Source organism: Pan paniscus, chromosome 5 (assembly GCF_029289425.2).
Source record: "Pan paniscus chromosome 5, NHGRI_mPanPan1-v2.0_pri, whole genome shotgun sequence".
In the NCBI taxonomy this organism is placed as follows: Eukaryota; Metazoa; Chordata; class Mammalia; order Primates; family Hominidae; genus Pan; species Pan paniscus.
This window is the reverse complement of record NC_073254.2, coordinates 107359066-107383376: the sequence shown is the minus strand read 5'-3', so window position 1 is coordinate 107383376 and position 24311 is coordinate 107359066. Positions and strand designations below refer to the sequence as shown.

Here is a 24311-nt window from a genome sequence, read left to right as displayed (position 1 = left end):
GACCTTCCCCTCCAGAGGGGGAGTCTATACAGGCAGGCAGGCCTCCTTGAGCTGCAGTGGGATCCACCCAGATAGAGCTTCCCGGCCACTTTGTTTACCTACTCAAGCCTCAGCAATGGCGGGCGCCCATCCCCCACACTCGCTGCTGCCTTACGGTTTAATCTCAGACTGCTGTGCTAGCAATGAGTGAGGCTCCGTGGGTGTGGGACTCTCTGAGCCAGGTGCAGGATATAATCTCCTGGTGTGCTGTTTGCTAAGACCATTGGAAAAGCACAGTATTAGGCTGGGAGTGACCCGATTTTCCAGGTGCCATCTGTCACAGCTTCCCTTGGCTAGGAAAGGGAATTCCCTGACCCCTTGCGCTTCCCGGGTGAGGCAATGCCTCACCCTGCTTTGGCTCACACTTGGTGGGCTGCACCCACTGTCCTGCACCCACTGTCCGACAAGCCCCAGTGAGCTGAACTCGGTACCTCAGTTGGAAATGCAGAAATCACCCGTCTTCTGTGTCGCTCATGCTGGGAGCTGTAGACTGGAGCTGTTCCTATTCGGCCATCTTGGAACCGCCCCTCTAATTGATTTTTTAAATGTATTTTCATCCTCTGATGAAATTTTCCATCTTGTCATTTATTTTCTTGAATACATTAATAGCTATTTTAAAGTCTGTATTAACTAACATCAGTATCTGGATGCTTGTCAGTCTGTTTATTTTTTTAGTTTAAACAAATTTTTACTACACAAAGTTGTCACATAATTGGATATTTTCCTAGTTTGTACACAATTCTTATTCTCTACAGAAAGGCTGCTTAACTTTTCATCTGGTGATAGTAAGCACTAAAATTCTGACTTACAGAATAGTAGTAAAAATACCTCTGTGATTTAAGTTGAAAGAAGTACATTGGTACATGGTGGTTGCACCCAATATCAGGAATGCACAAATGTCCTTTTATACAAAAATACAAAATAAATTATTTGTAGGCATGGACAATGGCAGCAGTAACCCATTATATATTGTCAACTGAAACCAGTAACTGATGGTTATAGTGATTTTCTTAAACATCAGCCTTCAGCCATTTTCTCCAACTGACTTCTCTGAAGTTATTGGTGAGGAACACTGCCTTGAGCTTCCTGTCACAGTTCATTAATAAAGCACTATTCTAGGAATAAGAACATCTCACCTCCCATTCCACCCACTGCACCCATTCCAGGGTTCTTCCCTTCTTTAGAAATTTCTGTAACTACAGCTTATGATTTAGTTAACAGAGTGCACCCCAGCAGCACCCAATAAAGCAGTTCTCACAATGTTTGTTGGGTCAATTTTTCCTTTTTCCACCATATTCATAACATAGCATCATCATCAACTTCTTAGGAACTTTGCATAATTTTCTCAACTATCAAAAATCCTTCAACACCTGCATTCTTAACAATAGTCACTGCAGGATTTTTGAGTGTTCTTTTAATAACTTCTATACGAATTTTAAAATCTTCATTAGCTGGAGTTAATGAATCCAAGGCTCAAGTGCACTGGAGCAAGGCACAACCCCCTCCCAGAGCAATGCCTTCTTCAACAGCAGCTCTTACAGCATTAAGGGCATCTGTAACTCTGTCTTTCATTCATTCACTTTGACATCACTTGTCCCACCAGCCTTCAGCACTGCTGCTCCATCTGAAAGTTTTGCCAGACATACATTCAGTTTTTCCTTTCCATATTCACTAGTTGTAACATCTAACTGCTCAACGATTTCTTGAATATATTTTTCAATTTGAGCCTTAAAAGGAAAAACATTTTCCTTTTAAAAGCATAGCATCATATTTGGTCAAAATGACCTCTCCAATTTTTTCTAAGTTACGAGGCTAAATAGCTTCAAAATTTAGGGCTAACCCCTCTTCACTAAACACCAGACCACCAGTAGCAATAGCTGTATCTTCACGTTGGTTCTTTCTGTTGTCACCAAAATCTGGAGCTTTGACTGCTATGATCTGAAGACCAACTTTTAGCCTATTAAAAATGAATGTACTTCGAGCTTCTCTATCAATATCTTCAGCAATTATGACCAAGGACTTACAGTGAGGATTGGCAATTTAAAGAGCAGGTACAGTGGTCTGGACACTAGAAATTTTCATTTCATTCAATACAACATAGGCATCCTGGAATTCACATTTCTAACCTTTTGACATATTAATAAAGTATGGAGAAATATAGCCTCAATCAAACTTTATGCCTTTAATAATTTCTAATTCATCATTCAGTGTTTTTCCATCCTTTACTGTGAGGACACCCTTTCTTCCAACTTTTATTTGCATCAGAAATGATGTTGACAATTTCTTTGTCTCCATTTGCAGAAATCGTAGCAACCTGAGCAATTTCTCCAGGGGTTGTCATGGTTCAGACAGCTTCTTAAGTTCAGCAATTATAGCATCAACAGCTAACATCACACTTCTGATTTCCACAGGATTAGCACTTTTGCTAATCTTTTCAAAGCCTTTCTTGGCAAAAGAGCATGGCAGTACAATAGCACTGGTGATGGCCTCCCCAGCTTCTTCATTTGTGTTATTAGCAACATCTTGAACAAGTTTAACTCCAATATTTTTATGTTTATCCTTTACATCAATTGACTTTGGAACAGTCACACCATCTTTTGTTACTTTAGAACTTCCCCAGTTGATCAATCATCGTTTTTGGCCCTATTGTAACAGCTACAGCATCTGCTAAAAAGTCTACACCCTGAAGCAGTAAGGCTTGGGAATCTGCACCAAATTTTACATCTTTGGCAAAATCCCGTGAGATAAGGGGCTAGTACCCTGGACACCGGTCTCATCTGGCAAGACTGTGGGTAATTGAAGCATTTCTGTCGGATGGCAGTGAGGCGTGGGTGCGGTGAGACAGGTCGTCAGTGGCGAGTGAGGGGCAAGCCTATTTCCATGTTTTTGATTAAATGGCTGAAATTATGCATTTTACACTATAGAAGTTAGTTCTTTCTAGATAATGCTGTTTTCCTCTTGAGAAGTATTTTTTTGTTTTGTTTTGTTTTTAGCTTCTGAGACACAGAGTAGGAACATATCATCTTCATCAGATAAGGACTCCATGTGACTTAGAGTTGGATTTCAGCCCTTTCATTTCTTATTTGCCTTACTGAAATTCTGGGGTATGTACCAGGACTTCTTTACGTTGGCAAACACTGAAGACTAATTTTAACTCACTAGCACCAAGATATGCCAATAGCTCAACTTCAGTCCTCAACCTGACAATATTCACTTTCCTCTTGGTTCTCCACTTCTTGGCCTGTGCTGCCTCTGTATCAGTGAAAACCTAAGGGAAATAGAGAAGGTGAATGTTGGGTTGGCTTCAGTGAATTTTCTTTCTCTCAGTGATCTTGGTTCCACAATCCCCGGTTACACTGGTGGCTCTCTGATGGCTTCAGACAATTTAACTTTGTTTTGTTTTTTAGTTATATTAGCCATTCTAGTTGTTCTCAGCTAGAGGATTGATTGGCCACAAATCTGTCATAGCCAATAGGAGGAGACCCCTCCATTCCCTTTGATTCTGTCTCTGACTCCAGCCAATACCTGCTTTCAAGGACCAGAACACTTTTACTTACTTTTGATTGATCAAAACCTCTTTAATTCTGGTGACAGAGTTGTTCAAACACTCTTTATCTCCTTGCCTTGTCCAAGACAAGCCCTTCTCTGGAGGATCATCATAAGAAAACCAAAGAGAAAGATGGCCCTGCATTCTAGGGTCAAGTGAACTGTTTCTACAAAATCTTTAAGTCCTCAAACCCAGTCTCCTCATTTGCCCTGACCCTGCCTGTCCAGGTGGAGTGAGGAGCACCACTAACTCAGTGCTCATCCTACTAGAAGCTCCTGCCTCATGACACTGTAATCATTTGTGGAAGCCTAGAAATGTTTCTATAATCTACTAGACTAAATTCCTTAAGGAGCTTTTATTTTCTGTATATTCAATTGCCTTTTCATGTGACAGTAACTTGGTTAAATTTTCTCTAGAGAATCAACAAAGATAATTCAGTCATTTCTCTACTGTAGTTGTTTAAAATGTGCTTTTTATTATTAACAATTTTTAATTTTGTATTCTTTTTTCTGATTACTTTTTACTAATAATATTTACACTGGGAATGATCAATTTGTGGAAAACTTCCATTAAGTTTCTCCATATTTGGAAGATTTTTCCACAGACTAAAATCTGCCTTGATATATTTCTCTTCCAAACTCACATTCTTTTAATGCTGGGTATCACTGGACACATCCAAATTGCAATGAGACATTGATCTCTGCTCCTTTGGTTACAACATTGGGTGAGTCAGCACAGTGGGAGGTAGTATGATTCTTGGAAGCTACCCCTATACCATAACACATAGCCATAAATTAACTGTAAATATGATTGAATGTGAACCACATAAATACACCTCACTAAATCAAAATTAAGCCCAAATTAGCTTACCCAAACCCTTCGTTGGGTCCTGTGGCCACTCCAACTCTATCTAACAGGAGGGGAAGTGCAGTGAAGGAAAAATTACAGTAGAAAGAGACAGCTGTTTTGACTGATTATGGTTAAAATGTATTTGCAGATTTTACAGAAACATGTTACTATGAGAACATACTGCCCAGGCCCTTCCCAGGGCCTGACAGGGGCCATGAAGCTTAAACTTCATTGGCTTCAGGGTAAATCTACCTTGTATTTAAATATTATTAAAGACCAGCCCCTGCAAAGAGTTGGCTAATTTAGAATGTCGGCTCTGAAATAATCATAGACCAAGAAAAGATGGCTAGGTCTTTTCCCTTTATATAAATTCATACATACGATCTTGGAGAGATTCAGTACCACATCAACCCCCTTCCCCTAATAGTCTCATATCAATAGGACTTCCCAAGAGGAGGAACAAAAGAGTAATAGTTATTCCCCAAATCCTTTCTCTCTTTCCCTCCAAGTCTTCAGTCCAATACACTTGTAATATTATTTAATACTTTTCCTCTTTAACCTTAAATTGAACTAACATTCATTAAATACCTATTACCTGTCAGACGCTGTTACCCAATACCTTCACATTATTGCCAGATAATTAGGGCAACAATTCCTGAGGACATAATGAAGATATAGTTGCAATGAGTCTATTCCAATCACTCTAGATGGGAGATCATTACTTATGTCCATATTTATGTTTCACATATTAATCTGCAGGGTACACTTAAAGTATAAGGATTTATATAAATTTTCTAGAATAGGATTCTATTGCCTGTGTTTATGTCTCTATATAAAATTCAACTCTTAAAATAGGATTCTTCTTGGGGGTATGTGTGAAAGTGGTTAAGAATTGTTTATTTGGCAAAAGTTGGTGGAGATCAGTTGTTTGTTTCCCAACACCTGCATTAACATCCCTGTGCACACACAGTTTTTCTTCAGCAAATTCAAATAAGGAAGGAGCAAGATAAAATCCTAGATTTATCTGTCACCTGACTATAGTAACTATTGTACTGTATATACAGCAAATACATTAGTTGGCTCTAAATGTTTTCTGATACTGCACACTTGTTTTCTTAAGATCCACAAAACGCTGAAGAGTGAAATATGGCTTTTCATTTGTTGACTCAACAACCAGAAAACTAATTAGGGCTGGAGGCACATGCCATCATCAACTTAAAGCCCTGTCAAACCCTGAAAGGTCTGAGGCAGTGGTAGCTAAATTGATGTTAGGTAATATGTGAGTTCTTCTTTCTTAGGAAAAATAAGATCTCAAAACATTTCTTGGACATGGAAATTGCTTAGAACATATTTAATGCTTTAAGTGCAAATATTGAAAATATGAGCCCTTCAATTTCTGGGAGGAGACAGGGTATCTGGCTGGGACCAGAGCGGTGGCTCTGCTGACGGTCAGCCATGGTGTGGGGCAACGTCCTTCATGCCACTAGATTGCCAGGGAGCAATGAACTGTGATTAAAATCAAGAGATCAAGACTCACATTTTCATTTGAAAAAGGTTGAAAACTCACTTCGGATATAGAAATGGTGCTAAAATGTGACCATTTCTATGCCCCTCAGATATTCTGTACCCACAGAGTATTTCCCCTCCATTCTTTCCTACATCAGGCAGAAGATGGATGAACTACCTATGGCACCAGAAGAGGCAGCAGCCGAAGGCACAGAGCCCTTCACCCCATTCTTCCCTGAACAGGAAACCTCAAAAACACTTGTCATTTGACAGATTTGATGTCACAAATGTCAATCATTACTAAGTAATGATTATTGCATTCCTGGAGTTGCTCTAGATGCTACAAATAATCTCCTACTACTGGTATAACTGAGAATTGCCAGGCACTTCCTTCTTCATGTAGGTATCTTATGTTTCCAAATTGTACCAAAAAGTAGTTGTTCTGAGATGTGGAGGCAGCCCTCCCCACAAGTGTTTTGCTGCCCAGTACAAAAGGTAGTTGTTTTTTTCCCCAAAATCTATGCATACTTCTCTCATTTCTTATGCCATTTTTTTTTGGCCAGGAAATTATACAACCAAAAGTCAGTGTTGCTTACAAAGATAATGATAGCTGTCATCTATTGAGCAGCTATTGTTTCATTTAACCATTATAAAAACACTGTGAAGCAAGGAATGCTTTTCCCATTTTGAGACAAGGAAATGGAAGTTCAGAGAAGTCAAGCATCTTGAGCAAGGCTACGAAGTTAAGTAAGAAATAAGTCCAGGATTCCAAGCCCAGTTTGTTTCAACTCGGAGTCTATGGGATGGATATGTATTGTGGGGAAAAAAACAAACAAACCTGGAATTAGAAATGACACAAAATTCTGATAAGTAACTCCCCCGTACCTTGCCTCTCCAGGCTAAACATCTCAAGTTGCTACAATCCTTCTTTCTATGACATAGTTAGGGATGTCCTCATCACCCTGGTCACTGTCTTTTAGACCTACTTGAGTTTGTCAAAGGCCCTATTCAGGCCAGAACAAAACACAGTGCTCCAACTGCCTCTAACCAGTGCAAAAAAGACCAGAACCCCTGGCTTCTCTTGGGAGGGATACTGCTGAGAAATAAAGGTCAAGTTTAAAGCACAGTTCTACATGTGTGATGGTTCCCAATGCATAATAGTGCTTATACCTCCATCACTGCAGCCAGCTCTGGTGCTAATGCTTAGAACCTTGACCATGTTCTTCTCATAGGGCATCTGCATTCAACACAACTCTGTGGTCTTTCTTGATAGAGTCATCACTCAGATGTGTTTTCCTGCAGCCTCCACCCTCGTGTGGTGCATCGAGGGGGACACACCAGTCATTCAAAGGCTCTGGCTTACACTGCCTTTGTCTGCTCTGGGCTGTGCACTTTCTGATTATCTTGCAGCGTCACATATTCACACTGAAGAGGCAGCTATTAAAATTGAAATCCAAAAGGGGCAGAGAAGAATGAGGCTTATAGTATTCATCCCATTTCTCCAGTTCTGCCTTTCTTATTTCGCTTTATCCTTAGCCTTTTGACTTCAATATGGTGTTATTTTCTATTACAATGCTCCACTCTTTCTGTGGTCATTATTATATTTGTTTCTCCCAAACCAAAGATGGAGGTGGAAGAATTAAATCCCTTTGTCAAAAGTGTAGCAGAGGCACTGTGTCCATAATATGCCCATGTTAATGCCTCTCTTTCCATAAAGATCCAACTTGTAACCTGCTCTCCATAGAACCTCTTCTGATCAACCCCAGCCCCTGGTAATTTCTCCATCTTCCAGCTTCTGTGTGAGATACTGCAAGATACTAGAGGGATCTTTGTCTGGAAAATTACACCTCTGTCATACTGGATTCTTGCATGCTACCTTTGTTTGGGTTAGTGCTGACATTTTTAGAAGGCTGGGATCCTCTGAATCATCAGTGCCTGGGGCTTCAGTACAGTCACCTTCAAGGTTGTGGCAACAACAAACGTCCTCAGCCCCGCTGCTGCTAGCAGAAGGTGTCTTAGCACAAACAGGTGATGCTTTAAGGTCATGGATAAAGTCTGGTGAGTGCCAGTAATAAACAAAGGAGTGGAAACTGAAAGGGACAAACAATTCCAGAGACAAGACTTTGGGATCTTATCACGATGGTAACCCTTTGGGAACTGGGAACTGGATCGATATTCTGGGATCCTGGGATCTCTGTTAAAAAAAACAAAAACAAAAACAAAACAAAAACCCAGAAAACAAAGCAATATCTGCTTTATTGGATTTATCTGGTAATTTATCCAGTAATTGCCCAGTAACATAACTAATAATATAAATTGATGATTAAAAAAATAAACTGCAGGCTGGGTGCGGTGGCTCATGCCTGTGATCCCAACACTTTGGGAGGCCGAGGCGGGCAGATCACGAGGTGAAGAGATGGAGACCATCCTGGTCAACAGGTGAAACCCTGTCTCTACTAAAAATAAAAAAATTAGCTGGGCGTGGTGGCGCGTGCCTGTAGTCCCCACTACTCGGGAAGCTGAGTCAGGAGAATTGCTTGAACCCGGGAAGGGGAGGTTGCAGTGAGCCAAGATCGCGCCACTGCACTCTAGCCTAGCAACAGAGCGAGACTCCGTCTCAAAAAATAAAAAATAAAAAATAAAATAAAATAAACTACATTCTTCTTTGGATTTTTGGATTGCATATATGGATATATGGAATAACCAAGGGTTGCGAATATGAAGAGCAACCAGAGAGAACCTGTGCTGAAACTCACATGGTTTGTGGATGTGGCCATCACAATGTGAAGGAAAGAGCTCTGAGACATGGGTTTCATCTCTAGCTCCTTTCTATACTTTTCATGCTGGCTCTGAGACCTAAAGCAGGCCACTCTCTGGTTATGTTTTCTCATCTCTAAAATGAAGGAATGAAGGTGTTAAATTTCATACCATCTAAAACATTTCCAACTGTAAAATTCTCTTCCTAAGCTATTCTCATTCTAGCAGGAAATAATTTTGTTTTCATTTCTACATATCTTTAATTTTAGATGATCTCATGCCTAGAAATGGTTCCATAAAAGGATAAAGTACTTTAAATCACTCCCTCTCTCTCTCTCGTTTTTTTATATACATAGAAAATGTCTGTTATCAATGATTTCTGGGGTTGGGAAAGTGATTTTTACTTTTCTCTGTACTGTTGTACTATTAGCTTTTTTTATAATAGTATACATTGCATTTATTAAAAATATGAAAATGAAAACTATGCCCTTTTACTTTCTGGATTTCCAAGAATAGGACATATGAAGTGAAGTTAAATTAAGCTCATCAAAGATAAATTAACTTAAATTGTTATTTTGCTCATTGAATTTTGGTAAGTAGCTTTTGATAAAATGTTGGAAAATCATTTAAAGAGATGAAACACATTCTCATTGTTCCAGCTTCTTTGTGTAGATGATAGCAAGGTTTTATACAAAGTAATATTCAATGAACTGTGTGTATATGAGCGACTTTGGATTTTTTCCAGTTTCAGTTCTCTTTCAATACATATTGAAAACAGCAGAAACCCAGGAATTCTCATCTAAGTTATGTGCCAAAACAAATGATCAGGTTACACCTGTTTGGCTTACACTGCCTTGGAAACCACTGGGCTTAAAGCACTAGTTTGCTCTCAGGGAAACAGTATAACCAACTCATGCTTTTTTAAATCAAATGAGTAACTGACTGGATCTCTTATTAATCTCCACATCTGTGTAAAGAGGTAAGTTAAGCTTATTTCTCTTATGATAGGTTTTGTCTATTTAATGGGAAAATTGCATTTCTTGTAGTCTTGTCTATTTAATGGGAAAATTGCATTTCTTGTAAGTGGGTAGTCATTACTTCTTTTTAAAAAGTTTCAGTAAGAGAAGTTATCCAAATTATTGCAAACCTCATCATACTGCCGTTCAGTTTTGTGCCGCATCACATGTGCTCTTTCTGGATAAGCTGCCACGAAGTAAGGTTGCCTATGTGGAATGTGTGGTTGAATCTAGAGCTTTCAGAGGGTGTAGCCAAGAAAGAATGCCAGGCCTGAGCAAAAAGTGTGAGGGCTGATGTGAATGAGCAGGACGAGGGGGAACAGAGGAGCAGTCCAGGACCTTCCAGGGACATTTTCTGTGTGGATGGAGGGCAACTTTAGCACTGTTTTTAATAGGGGATTCTCTAAAAATGACAATGCTTATACAGGAAATTTAAAAACCTTGCAAGTGGTGTGTATGCACATGTGTTGGCCTATGTGGGTACTGTTCTTTCTACTCAGTATTTCATGGATTCCCAGTGTCGAAGTGTTTTTTATATTTTTTTAATATACAATTATTTACATATATCAAACCTAAAACTACTTGTAGATTTATGGCTCTTATGCATCTATATTTACAAAATAAAAATTGAACATTACAAAACGAGTACAATTAAAATAATTAAAGTTTAACAGACAAAAGACATCATCTTGCTGAAACTAAATCACTGCTCATTGAGAGAACCAGCTACTGACTATAGAAGCCTGATTCTTTGAAGCTAGGCTCACTTGTTCTGTGGGCCAGGTAATGGCTTGTTTGTCGTCTACCATTCGTCTCCAATCAAACTACTAGCAGGCTTCATTCCTGCTGTACATCTACCCATTGTGGCTTCATTTATTTGGCTTTCTCTTGAGCATACCCATTATGTGTTGTTTCTCATAGGCTAAAATAATTAAAGTTCTGGTACTTGGTTCCATTATGATTTTAAGTACTATGTAAATGTTTTGTGCAAAGGGCGAGATAGTAAATATTTTAGGTTTTGAGGGCCATACTGTCTCTGTCGCAACTACTCCACACTGCAGTTCTAGCATGAAAGCAGCCATCGACAACAGTAAACATTTAGGCGTGGCTGAGTCTCAAAAAGTGTTATTTACAAAACAGGTGGTGGACTGGATTGGGCCTGAGTGCTGTGTAGTTTGCAGAATGCTCATAAATATGAGTGCAGAAATGCTGAAATCCTCTGGCAGTCCTTAAATATGAGCTGGTCATTTAGCTTTTTTGCTTTTCTGTTTGTTTTTTAAAAGCTTAGGAATATGAACGTACATATAAACTTCTTGTAGACACTTAAGAATATAACAACAAACCCTCAGTGGGCCACAGATCCTGGGTTTGGGAAACACTGTTTTAGGGATTTTCCAAATAGGCCATCTTCAAAAATAAAAATGCCTCATTCAGATGGGGAATGAGAGTTTGCTAGTGTCAGCAGGCACAACAGGACTCAGAGATGGAAAGATGCCCCTGGGAGGAAATGCTTTTCTTCAGGGGTTAGATGATTTGTGTGCAAGGCAGAACAGAGTTATGAATGTACCAGAGAATCCAGCACTCAGGGGAGAGTAGAAACTAGCCAGGCAGAACTTGGGTTCTTCTACTGCTGGATTTGCTACTGACTTATTGGGAGTGTTGGATGAGTATCCCACCTCTTAGAGTTTTTCAGTTCTTCCATCACTAAAATGAAGGTTGTACCATACATCCTGCTTACTACTGAGGATGGAGGTAAGCATTGGATGAGATGCTGTGAAATGCTGCATAAATGGTCAAGTGCCCAAGGATGAGCATTATTGTTACTAAGAGGTGAAAGGAGCTGTGTATGAAGGCTGAAGGATTTTTCAGGGAGTGTCGCTGGCAGTCTGCAAGGCAATTGGAAATCCAGTGCTCCTCGAACACAAGTTTCAAACCAGCACTTTTGGGGAATGACGAAGCAGCTCTCTGGCTCCCAGCAGTGCAAGGGCTTTTTGGACAGTATTTATGCAGGTAGCCTTGCCTGTCTTCCTCCCAGAGGCCAGCTTGACATTGCCTGAACCTCGCAGGAAGTTAAAGCCTCCAGTGTTGGGCAAGAAGTTGCTGGTGTGGCAAAGCTCATCCTGCAATAAGAGAAGAACAAGTGGGCTGCTCAACAGGGGTTTCAACAGTGTCACCACAATCAGAACTGGCACTCATTTCCAAAAGATCAGAAAGTCAGGCACATTGTTTACTCAATCTATTCTAAGGGATTCATCCACATGAGCCAAGCCCAGGGACCTGATCTATAAAATGCATCTCCAGGAACTGGAACTCTTGTATCTAATTTCAGGAGGACTTCCTTGCACAGCATAAACAATTTCAGCATGAAAAAAATTATTACTCAGAAGCTTGCTTGGTAAATTGGCGTAATGAGAATCAATTGTTATGTGTAGTATCTGAAATTCAAAATTTCCTGTGCATTCTACATTTTTGCTTCATCTGGCAACTCTAGTTCCTTCTCTTAAAGAACATGTGGTCTGTACAGATATTAATCACAAAAACAAGTATATGATTACAACTTATAAGTGGCATGAGGGAAAAAAAGCCAACATAATGAACAAGAATACCAAGGAAGACCTAATTTAGATTAGTGGGGTCAGGGAAAGCCACTCTGATTCAGGTTAAGGGGACCAGAGTATTGCAGGAAGGAGGAACAGAATAGATGTAGTGTCTAAAGGAGAAACTGAAAGAAGGAAAGCATGTCTGGAATCCAGTATCCTTTGGAGATGTGCAAGACAAGGTTGGAGATGCAGGCATGGGCACCACTACACAGGCTATTGTTGTCCAGATAAGTGTTTGACCTTTTTTCCCCTACCCTCAATGCAACAGAAAACCATGGTAGGGCAGAGAAATGAGAATATACAGTCTCCATTTTAAAAGTTAATCTGAATGGATAATGGGTTGGAGAGGGCAAGAATGAGAAACAGAGTGACAGATAGGAAGCTATTATGGTGTTCCAGGCAGGAGATGAAGGTGGCATGGATTAGAGTGGTGGAAGCGCAGATGAAAAGAGTGAAAATTTTGGTATGTATTTCAAAGGTAAAAACTTTGGCCTTGAATGTAGATTGGATGTGGGGTTTGAGGCAGAGAGAAGGATGAAGAATGACTTCCAAGTTTCTGGCTTCAACACTTGGGCGGATGGTGGTGCAGTTTACTGAAGCAGAGAACACTGAGAAGGATCAGTGCTTTGGATGGTGCTTCATAAAGTGAAGAAAGTACTGGCAAGATTTCACTTTTGAATATTTTAAGTTTATGAGATGACATCCTATTGGAGATGATAAGAAGGCAGCTGAAAGTATCAGAGATGAGAGGTCCGCACTGGAGATACATAATTTGGGAGTCATTGACATATATGTAGAGGCAAGAAAGATTTAAAAGGATTCACTATATGATTTTCCGACATGGTAACCTTCCAGATGTCCGTTAATTGGCTTGCTTTGTAAACATTATTCTATAAACAGCTTTCTCCAATTGTTACAAGAACCAAATATATACATATGAAAGAGTGATAGGTCTCTGATTTCATAGTGTTTATTAGGTTTATTTTTTTCAGATTTAATTTTGTATATTCTTATTGTAAAGAATAAGAATGCCATTGTCTTTCCATCAGCAAAAAAATTGAAAATAGGGGACAGGCACGGTGGCTCATGCCTGTAATCCCAGCACTTTGGGAGGCTGAGGTGGGCGGATTGCAAGGTCAGGAATTCGAGACCAGCCTAGTCAATATGGTGAAACTCCGTCTCTACTAGAAATACAAAAATTAGCCAGCCGTTGTGGTGGGCACCTGCAATCCCAGCTACTTGGGAGGCTGAGGCAGGAGAATCGCTTGAACCCGGGAGGCGGAGGTTGTAGTGAGCTGAAATTGCACCACTGCACTCTAGCCTGGGCAACAGAGCAACACTCCATCTGAAAAAAAAATTTTTTTTAAAAATAGGATGGACATTTATAAAATAAAAGTCATAATTATGACATTTGATGCCATCATCCTCTGATTATATTCAAAGATCAGTCACTTTTTTTTTGTTGCCTTTCTTTTAGCAACACAGTCTCTTACCTTCCTCCTACCTCTAAAATGCCCAACAAGGTACTTTCAAATGTTTAGTAAGATTACATAAATATCCTCTTGAGTAATACAGACAAACGCCCAATGATACATGTCATAGGGAAACATATTTTTTCCTTTTTAATCTTTGGGGCTTTGTTTTAATAATTCATAAAGACATTAACCTTTCCGGTAGGCTTAAGAATCCTTTTTATTTAATACAATTTTGTTTGTGTTCTGAAAACCAAGGACATTGAAGTATTTATTCCCTGCTGAATAGGGCATTGTGTACATGTAGCTTTGTTTTCCCTGAAAATACCTCTTAGCCTTCATTTGCCTTCTCAGGGCTCTGGAATGTGGGCTTGCTCTATATTGCTTCCTCTGTAAGAGAACATGTATTATGCTCCCAGCATGTGTGCTGTTGGAACATCTCAGTTTTCTTAACTCCCCGTTTCCACTCACACCACCATTTCCATGATTCTCTTTTGGCTGAGTCTATGCAGAAAACAAGAAGTATTAATTATTGTACTATAGGAAACAGGACCTGAAAAAGCAAAGTTTTCACCTGAGAAATTATAAAGTAAATTCATGGCAGGCCTGGAGCTCTAGCCCATATCTACTGGTTATGGTAGAAAGTTAAAGCAGTGGCTCTCAACTGGGAAGATTTCGTCTTCTCTCTCCAGGGGACATTTGAAAATATATGGAGACATTTTTTGTTGTCACAAATGGTAGGGGACAGGGTTGGCTACTGGTTTCTAGCTGCTAGGAGCCAGAGATGCTATTAAACTTCCTACAATGCACAGGACAGCTGCTGAAACAAAGAATTAATCAGCCCAAAATGTGTATGGTGCAAGTGTTGAGAAACCTTGCTGTCAGTTAATGGAAATTAGACTTGAGCCCTGCTCTGCATCTTACTTTGTGACCTTGAGAAAGTGTCTTCATTTCTGAGTCTGCCTTTTCATTTGCAAGAACAAAACCACCACCATCATAAGGCAAACAAAGACAAAACAAAAACAAAAACAAAAACCACCTTTCAGAGTGGTTTTAAGAGATCAACTCAAAAGCACAGAACAGAGTTCTGAGCATATCATGGACCCAACAAACAATGAATCAGGCCCATCCCACGGAGTTCAATGATAAGATGGAAGCAGTCAGTGCCAGAAAGAAAATGTCACTGAAATGAAAAAGAAGGCTCTTCAGATTCTTATTAGCTTTTATTGAGAAAAGAGCAAGAGATGTGAAGAAGTTTAAGAGAATTAAATAGCATCGTGGATGTACTAGAAGGGGAGGGAAGGAGATAATGAGACTGGAAATAGAACCTAATGAGAGTTGTAGGAGTGACAGAGATTTCAGCAGTGACCTGGAGATGGATTTGAGATGCATTTAGGAGGAATCTGAAGAACTTTGTGGGCAATTAAAAAAGGGTCATGAGAGCGGAGTCTAGGACGAATATGAGATTTCTGACAGGCGCTTGGGTGTTGGTGATGCCATTCAATAAGAATGAAGTTGAAGGGCAAGGAAAAGAGTAAATTCAGTTGTAGATGTATCAAGTTCAGAATTCTTGTGGGACATTTAGATGATCATCATGAGGCAGGGAGCTATGTAGGTTTAGGGAGAGTCAGAAAGGTGAAAGCAGAAGTCTAATCCATGGGGATGAGTGAGATTTTCTAGGGAGAGCATAAAGAGTAAGAAAAGAGCAAAGCACAGAATTCCTAAGAGGTGGACAACAAAAACGAAGATGAAAGAATCAGGAGGCGTGAAACAAGAAGAGAGGGTAGAGTGGTATAGAACTCAAGTCTGAAGAAGTTTCAGGAATGCAAGCACAGGCAACAGTGTCAAATGTCACAGGAAAATTACATAAAATCCCAGTGTCCAGAAGATTTGGCAGTTGCATGACAGTGCTAACTTTAGCATAAACGTTAAGTACAATGATGAGCAGAAAAACTAGACTCAATGAGTTGAGGAGTAAATAACAGTTGAGGAAGTAGAAATGAGGAATAAAGGAAGAAAGACTGTCAACAAGATAAGCTATGAAGATTCTCCCTCTCCCCCACTAAAAATGGACAACACTTAAGCATATTTGTATACTGAGAGAAAGGAGACAGGGGAGATTGAAGACCACAGAATACAAAACACAGAAAACTGATAGATCAAGAATGGGATATAGAGCGTGAATGATTATTTTGGGGTAAGAAGAGGGAGACTCTCTTTCCAAACTGGGTAAAGAAGGTAAATTTGGTATGAATATGTCAGTCTGGAGGGTGAGGGAGCAGAGTTTAAGGAAATTTGTATTGGGGAGCTTCACTTTTCATTATCAAATTGGTGGCAAGCTGAGCTGCTGATATAGGATATGGGAACCAAGAAGAAGCAGGGGCAGGTAATAAACCTTAAGGACTGGGAAGGGCATTAACGAATTAGAGAAAGTGAGTAGAGACTATAGCGTCAACAATCTGGTATGTGAAGGACATCTCAAGATACCAGGATCACCTTGATATTCATGTCTAATTCTCTTCATATCAGTAACATGACCCATCCATCTTTAGAGGGAAGCAATAAACTAGAAAGATTTTGCCAACCACAGAATTGTTTGAAAATGGGGTAGTGGGCGGTGGGGTAGATGACCAACCAAATCTCAAATTAAAGTGGACATGGGATTAATTATGTCCATGGACCAGTTGTATCATCTCCTTGTATGTAAGACAGCATATCCTTCGGGATTCTTAGAGAGCCCTAAACCACCAGAGTTGTTATAATGCAGAAATTGTAATTTATCTTACATAATCCCTCAAATAGTAGAAACGATCTGTAGAATAGAAATAAATGGATCCTGATGAAATTGTCTTATTTTGCAGAGTCTTGCCTTCTTTTGAGCCTAAGTCATGAGTTGGATGTTCCTCAGAGATCTCCTGAGTGGAGTAAATAAATACTCCACTGGGATTGGATGGATTTGGCTGGCTGTCGTGTTTGTCTTCCGTTTGCTGGTCTACATGGTGGCAGCAGAGCACGTGTGGAAAGATGAGCAGAAAGAGTTTGAGTGCAACAGTAGACAGCCCGGTTGCAAAAATGTGTGTTTTGATGACTTCTTCCCCATTTCCCAAGTCAGACTTTGGGCCTTACAACTGATCATGGTCTCCACACCTTCACTTCTGGTGGTTTTACATGTAGCCTATCATGAGGGTAGAGAGAAAATGCACAGAAAGAAACTCTATGTCAGCCCAGGTACAATGGATGGGGGCCTATGGTACGCTTATCTTATCAGTCTCATTGTTAAAACTGGTTTTGAAATTGGCTTCCTTGTTTTATTTTATAAGCTATATGATGGCTTTAGTGTTCCCTACCTTATAAAGTGTGATTTGAAGCCTTGTCCCAACACTGTGGACTGCTTCATCTCCAAACCCACTGAGAAGACGATCTTCATCCTCTTCTTGGTCATCAACTCATGCTTGTGTATTGTGTTGAATTTCATTGAACTGAGTTTTTTGGTTCTCAAGTGCTTTATTAAGTGCTGTCTCCAAAAATATTTAAAAAAACCTCAAGTCCTCAGTGTGTGAGTGCCACAGCCTCAGATGTGCTGAATGTGGTAGGAGAGGGACCCCTCCCCTACTCCAGAATCATCATTCACACTTGGCCATAAACACACTCCCTCTACCTGAAGCAAAGCTACTCTGTGACACATAAGAGGGTTAAACAAAGAAAACCTGCATCCCTCCTCAGCAAGGCCTAAGCTGAGTTGGAAGACAAAGCACATCAGCCTTAGTATCATTTGGGAGGAATTTTTTTACATTGTCAATATGCTTTCAGTTATGAGCTCTAGATAGAGGTCTCATTGTTTTGTTGTAGGGTTCTCCAGTATGTGGATAACATTAGTTGTTTTAGAATAGGTAATTGCAAATTAGTCTGAAGAAATCTAACAGGATTCTTTTAAGAGCTTAGATTTTTCAGGAAAAAAAAAAAAAAAGAAACCCTGTGTCAGTTTTCTGTTTTTTCTAACTATCTCATTACAATTGGTGCACAATGAACTGGAAAATACAAAAAGTGACACTTTAGGCAAATGTGATGGCCTCCGAGCTGAAATGAAGGAACTGGCAATCTTTCCAAAGTGGCAGCCAAGGCCCCACTCCCTGTCCTACTCAATCTCTGTAGGGAAAAACTGTGGGATAGGATAGCAGCCAGCTGGGGACACACAGAGGAACATTCAACAGGAAGGTCCCGCCTAGGGAAAAGGCCACAGAGCCCAGGCCTCTTGCCGATTCAGGGATCCTTGGATATAAGTGGATTAGAGGAGAGGGAGGAAAGCTATCATTTCAGTGGTCTCCAAATCAAGTAGAAATATTACTGGGAGGTATCCCACTTAAGCCTGAACCAGCAGACATCCGAAAGGGCCACTCTAGAGTCAGAAAGGAAGGCAGGTCCCCCAGAAGGCAACACATTGATAGGAAGTGGAGGCCACAGAAAAAGAATGTGCCCACTTGATAATTACTTAAGACTTCTATTTAACCAAAAGAACATTGAAATACTTTGTAAATATTCATATTGTTGAACCTTTCATAATCAGGAATTCACTATGTACTATACTGTAAGTCATAGTTCACCTATAATTTACTAGTATCTCCCTCTAGGACAGATAGTAAAATGTGTACTATGTTGTTACAGTGGTGCAAAAATGTTTTAAAAGTTTATCACTTGTTTCGAAGACTAGAACTTTCTTTACTTTTCTATATTTTCCTAGCAATTCACAGATATGTTCTCTTTGGATTTAGTACTATAACATATGTACATTTCTTCAGAATAAAAATAAGGGTATTTCACAATGCTCTTTGGCTGTCATTGGTATCTTTGCTAGACTGCAGTGGGTATGATTACTATGTGAAATAAAACATATTCTGACAACTTTAGAACAGGATTTGCAACACTGCTTGGCTAAGAAATTATTCTTCTCCCTCGAGAATTTAACAGAAAATCAGGGCATAGAAATGTAATTTTAACAAAAACCAATTATGTCTTCCATACCTTGCCCTCTTTAGAATATAATCTCATTACAAGTCATGCGCAATGAAGGTTATTTGGGTCATTACGTGGTCTACAGACCATGTCAGCAGCAGTGGTCATTATTTCTATCTTAAAGACTGTGTTCTAGACAACAGAGAGGTGAAATTTGTGGTTTACCCCTTTCTTCAATTTATACCACAGATCACTGCTGGACTTCAGCTTACAAACATGTACTTTATCATTGAATATGAAAACATCTAGCCTGCATGAATGCAGGTAATCATGAATTTTGTGTGTGTATGTGTGACAATAATAGGTGGTTAAAAAAAATTTAAGGTTTTTGAGACCCTGATCACAGCACAGAATCTAGAAAACAGGGTTTCAGAATGCAGAACTGGAATGGAAATAAGGGGCTTTGTCAGTCTGAGGAAGAGTTTGATGCCAAAAATGTTTTGGGGGAGCTCATCCTCTTCATATCAGTTATGGCAAGTTCTGCCTAAGCAAAAAAGTCCAACTGCTTGGCCATATATTCTTTGCATTTCCACTTTGTATGGAAGAAACTGAAAGGTAATGTGAGCAAGGGCAATGGCACTGAAGATGTTTAAATAGGAAGGTGAGTGATTTTCGTTCCTTGAGTCTTGCTGGTAGTGCCTTAATTTACAAAGTGAGTTTCCTATGAGAAAATTCTGATGGCTTTCTTGGGGTCAGTGAGGACCCAAAGTATTTGATTGAGAGAAATTGGCAGTTAATTTGTACCATATTGTTTCTCTTATTGGTAAATTAATATTGATTGAGCACCTGGGAGCAAGACACTGTGCTATGTACATCCCAAGATTTAATGCATAATTCCTGCTCAAGAAAATGTCCACTTCTGTTAAGGCTCATGGAGGGTGAAGTATCTTAAACCTGTGTCCTGGTCTCACTGGCCCACCTCAACTGTTCTACTCCAAAACCTTCTGGTGTCCATAGAGCAGACAGTAACCTTGGAGATGAGGAAAAAGCAGTCACTTTTCTTCAGGGACATGCAACTAGTACAGGCAGACTGAACAATCAACCATAGGTCTTCCCAGATCACTAAACAGAGGTCTCCCTAATTTCATTTAAGCCACTCCCAGCTTGCAGTGATTATTCTGACTGCTCTGTACTTGTCCCATACTCTTTCTAGTTACAGACCTTGTTCCTGGCCACAGGAGTTCTCATTAGAGCTGGCAGGAAATGTTTTCAAGCACTTGTACAAAAGAATGCCCAGAGCTCTAAGTGGCTGTGGTTCCAGTCTTCCCAGTGGAATGAAGCCAATCTAGAAAAAAGACTGTGAAGATGAGAGAGGAGAGGGAAAAAGGCAAAGACTTGAGGATGTTTGAACTCCTCAATCCCATTGTCCCTGAGCCTGGCTCTACCCCTAACCTTTCTGTGGTTAGTTACATGAAAGATAAATTCCTTTTTGCTTAAGCTGGTTCAAGTTGGATTTCTGTGTCTTGTAACTGAGAGTCCCAATAAAGCCACCTTCTTCATAACTTTCTTTCCTGTATAATACAAAATTTTAATAATTTAAAAGCCTATAGTGCCCTGCCTCTCCTTATTCTAGCTCATATCCCATCACATACATGTAACACTTTTCTTAAACACTGATGTCGATTTATTCCTAGTTTATTTTGTTTGTATATTTAACACTGCACAGAGCACAAAAGTGAGGAGCACTTCATAGCTCTTTAAAAGACTGATTAGAGGGCAAGTGCAGTGGCTCATGACTGTATTTCCAGAACTTTGGGAGGCCAAGGCAGGAGGATCCCTTGAGCTTAGGAATTCAAACTTGAGGTGGGCTATGATCGCGCCACTGCATCCAGCCTGGGTGACAGAGCAAGACCCCGTCTTTTTTTTTTTTTTTTTCGAAACGTAGTCTTGCTCTGTCCCCCAGAGTGAAGTGCAGTGGCATGATCTCAGCTCACTGCAACCTCCATCTCCCAGGTTCAAGCAATTCTCCTGCCTCAGCCTCCCGAGTAGCCAGGATTATAGGTGCCCACCAACATACCCGGCTAACTTTTGTATTTTTAGTAGAGACGGGGTTTGCCATGTTGGCCAGGCTGGTCTCGAACTCCTGACCTCAGGTGATCCACCCGCCTCAGCCTCCCAAAGTGCTGGCATTACAGGCCTGAGCCACCACGCCTGGACAAGACCCTGTATTAAACAAAACAAAAAAACTAATGAGGAAAGAAAGAAGCAGTGGTGGAGCACGTAGAGGCAAAACATGTCAGAATTCAATTGAATTTTTATGACAAAAGCCCAAGGAAGGTGTTCTAGGAAAGACCTGCCAGAAGTGCTTTCTCTAATATAAATTGGGCCTTTTTTCACAAAGCAAATCTTCCTTTGGCTGTAAAAGATATTGGTGACCGTAAGGAGCTCTGAGAATTTTCTGCAGACCCATCTTGTTTCCACAGTGTTAGACAGTCTAATAAACAACTGAGATACTTATCTTTTAAAAATACTACAATCTTCCCAAATATTGTTTGAAAGCAAAGTAAAATGAGTTCTGGATGTTACTGACATAGGTCTATATTCCCATCTATTTAAAGGTGAAGTATCAAATCCTGCTCCAGCTACAAAGAATTTTTAATTTTTTTCTATTAAAAAGGAAAAATGTTCAGAGGAAATATGTAATTTGTTAATACTTTATCTTAAAAAACCTTCAGATATTAATGCCTCCTATCAGAGTAAAGAGAGAGAATGGCTGTTGTGTAGAATTGGGGATGAATCAAAAACAGGACATTGAAAAAGTGGACTTGATTCCTCTTCTTTTGTAAAAGGTCACTAATAAACTCTGTGCTGTGGATTGGGGCCAGAGCAGACAAATATTAAGCAGTACAACTACCACATTCTTGGTATAAAAATGTTAACTAAATAGATGATCAGTAATCCTGTGATTAAAAGAGGTATTAATCACTAGGTTAGCCAAGAGTTTTCATTCATATTTATCTCAAAGAAAAGTGCAGTAACTTGAGATTTGACTTTCTGTGGAAGATAAGCAAACCCGATAAACCAATTCTCTTAGAGAAGATTGTTCCTAATTACATTAATTTGATATTAAAAATTAATGACTGTGATTATGGTCAAGGACTTTGTCTTATTCATCTCTTTATATCCCTATATCCCCACAGGTTAGGTCCCTGCACTTAGCAGCTCAACGTTTCTTGGAAAAAAATGTTGTGTTCCTCTTCCCTCTCCACTTAACCCAGATTTTGTTGGGGATGTCAATGTGCCCAGCTAAAAAGGTGTATTTTAAAGTCTCCTCTGCATGTAGAGGTAGCTGTGTGACTATCTTCTTGTCAAAGCAACAAGGTGCTTTGGGGAAAGTTGCTTAAAAAGTGTGCTGACCTAGTTTGCACGCATCTTTTTCCTGCCCCCACCCCTTCCTGCCTGAAACATCATAGCTTAATGTTGCCGGCAACATCTTTCTGCCATGAGGTGACTCTGAAGATGGATGTGAGACCTTCTGAAGAAGATAGGCAGGCTTCTGGGACACTGATGCCACTATGAAATTGCCTTATCAGCCTCGAACTGTCTATTTTCCTACTGTCTGCTTGTTGTTATGTGAGAGGCAACTTAACTCCTACCTGATACAAATCACTGACTCGTTAATTTCTTTTACTTACTGCTCCAAACAGTTCCAGAGTACACTCACATTAGTGACTAGGATGAAGACACAGAAGGCATGCCTATATCAACTGAAGACAAAAGAAATGCCTAGTATTTGAAACATTTAAAAATTGAAACATTTAAAAAATTGAATTGAAACATTTAAAATTGAAACATAAAAAATCTCAGCAGGGTTAATTTTGTTCAGAATTTAAGTCAGGTGAAATGGAACAAGCAATCATTCTGCACCAATATTTAAGATTTTAGTATGAGACCAAGATGATATTAGTTCACGACATGAATTTCTTGGAATTTTAGCTGTCCACCACCTTAACATGAGCAAAGTGTAGTATGAGACTTTTTTGAGCTCATTTATACCTGTATTAACAAAGGTGTGTGTCCAGACTGTAGTGAATTGTTTTCCCAATGCTTCAAAGACAACTTATTTTGTGTTTCAAAGTTGCAGAACCAGGACCAATGGCTGAAAATCAGAGAAAAAGATTTTTCTTTTTTACCTAATAATTGGAAAGTTTTATTAATTTGAACTGCCTCAATGAAATGGTTGCCCAATAAAGTGAGATTCCCTAACATTGAATAAGATGTTCAATAATATTTCCGGATTATATAGAAGGTACAGCTAGATGACCTCCAAATTTCTTTTAAACTCTTCAAGATCCCATGTTTCTAGTAACTAAATATTGGACAATGGCAAAATAAGACTTTGTATTGGCTGTATCTAAACCTGAGTCCACAGAAAGATCTCTGATGAACAGAATCATCTTTAAGAAACAAATTTCACGTATGACAGGGCAGCTCATTACAACAGACAATTTAGGTAGTCCCAAAGAACTGGTTATAATATGATTTATGTTCTTTAAAATCATGGCATTATAGTTAGTACCTGTGAGGTACTTAATATTTTGTGTGATTTAATTCTTTTCTCCACCTTGAGAAATTGTAAGGCTTGGATCAAATATTTCTGTCAGAGAGCAAAATGTGATATAAAATGGGGATAAGTGATAATACATATCTCACAGGGCCACTGTACAGATTATATGACTCATGCAAAGCACGGCATGTAGAGATTATTTTAAAATGTTAGGTGTTGTAATTAACAATACATGGCTTTATCATATCACTTATCTCTATGTTATTTGCTTACACATTTGTATCCCCCCCTCTAAATGGTGAGCATTTTGAATGCAGGCAAGAACTATGTCCTTCATCATTTTACCTTCAGGGGTTAACCCACAGTAATTGCTCAAAAACAATGAACATATTTCTGAATTTTTCAGCATAACTGTGTTGTATGAAGTAAAAAAAATCACAATATTCTGGAATTGGAAAAAATCTTCAAAATACTTATGAATCAGACTACAACCTAGAATGATACAGTGACTTGCCCAGTTACCTGAAGTGACTGAGCAAGAATTGTTTTTTTAAAACTCCAAATTCAGTCTTCCAGAAATTTCCTGTAAAACATTTTTTCAAAGATCTTTGGAATACTGGCATATCCACGTAATGACCGTTACTTTTCTTTAAAGCTTATTAGATAACTAAATATGTATAATCAAAACATGATGGCTTTAGCCTTTTTCCATTATGAAGGCTGGTCTATTAATCCTAAAATGGACCAATAGCTAAAGTGTCGTAGTCATCTCCCAATAAAAAAAAACTGTACTTTAATAACTGTTTAAGTACCCCAAAATATAAATGACTACCACATATTAGCCCATGTCCCCTTTAAAATATAAATAAAAAATGGGAAGGTAATTTCTGGTTCAATTTTCAGATCTTAACTGTACATACTCCTTTCCAGTGTTAGTTTGCCATCTTGTGGCCTCTTAATCCTGTGCAATTCAGTAACTAAGCAACATGTATGTTAAGTTAGCCTATG

The 24311-nt window shown here is 39.3% G+C and overlaps 1 protein-coding gene and 1 pseudogene across 1 annotated transcript; one reads left to right on the top strand and one right to left on the bottom strand.

The window, feature by feature from the left end:
• Positions 1 to 1053: 1053 nt before the first annotated feature.
• On the bottom strand, positions 1054 to 3650 carry LOC117980635 (60 kDa heat shock protein, mitochondrial-like; annotated as a pseudogene).
• Positions 3651 to 16674: 13024 nt separating this feature from the next.
• GJB7 (gap junction protein beta 7) lies at positions 16675 to 18204 on the top strand. The gene has a single exon (XM_008976465.5). The coding sequence runs from the start codon at positions 16675 to 16677 to the stop codon at positions 17344 to 17346; it is 672 nt and encodes a 223-aa protein (XP_008974713.2). The 3' UTR covers positions 17347 to 18204.
• Positions 18205 to 24311: the final 6107 nt, after the last annotated feature.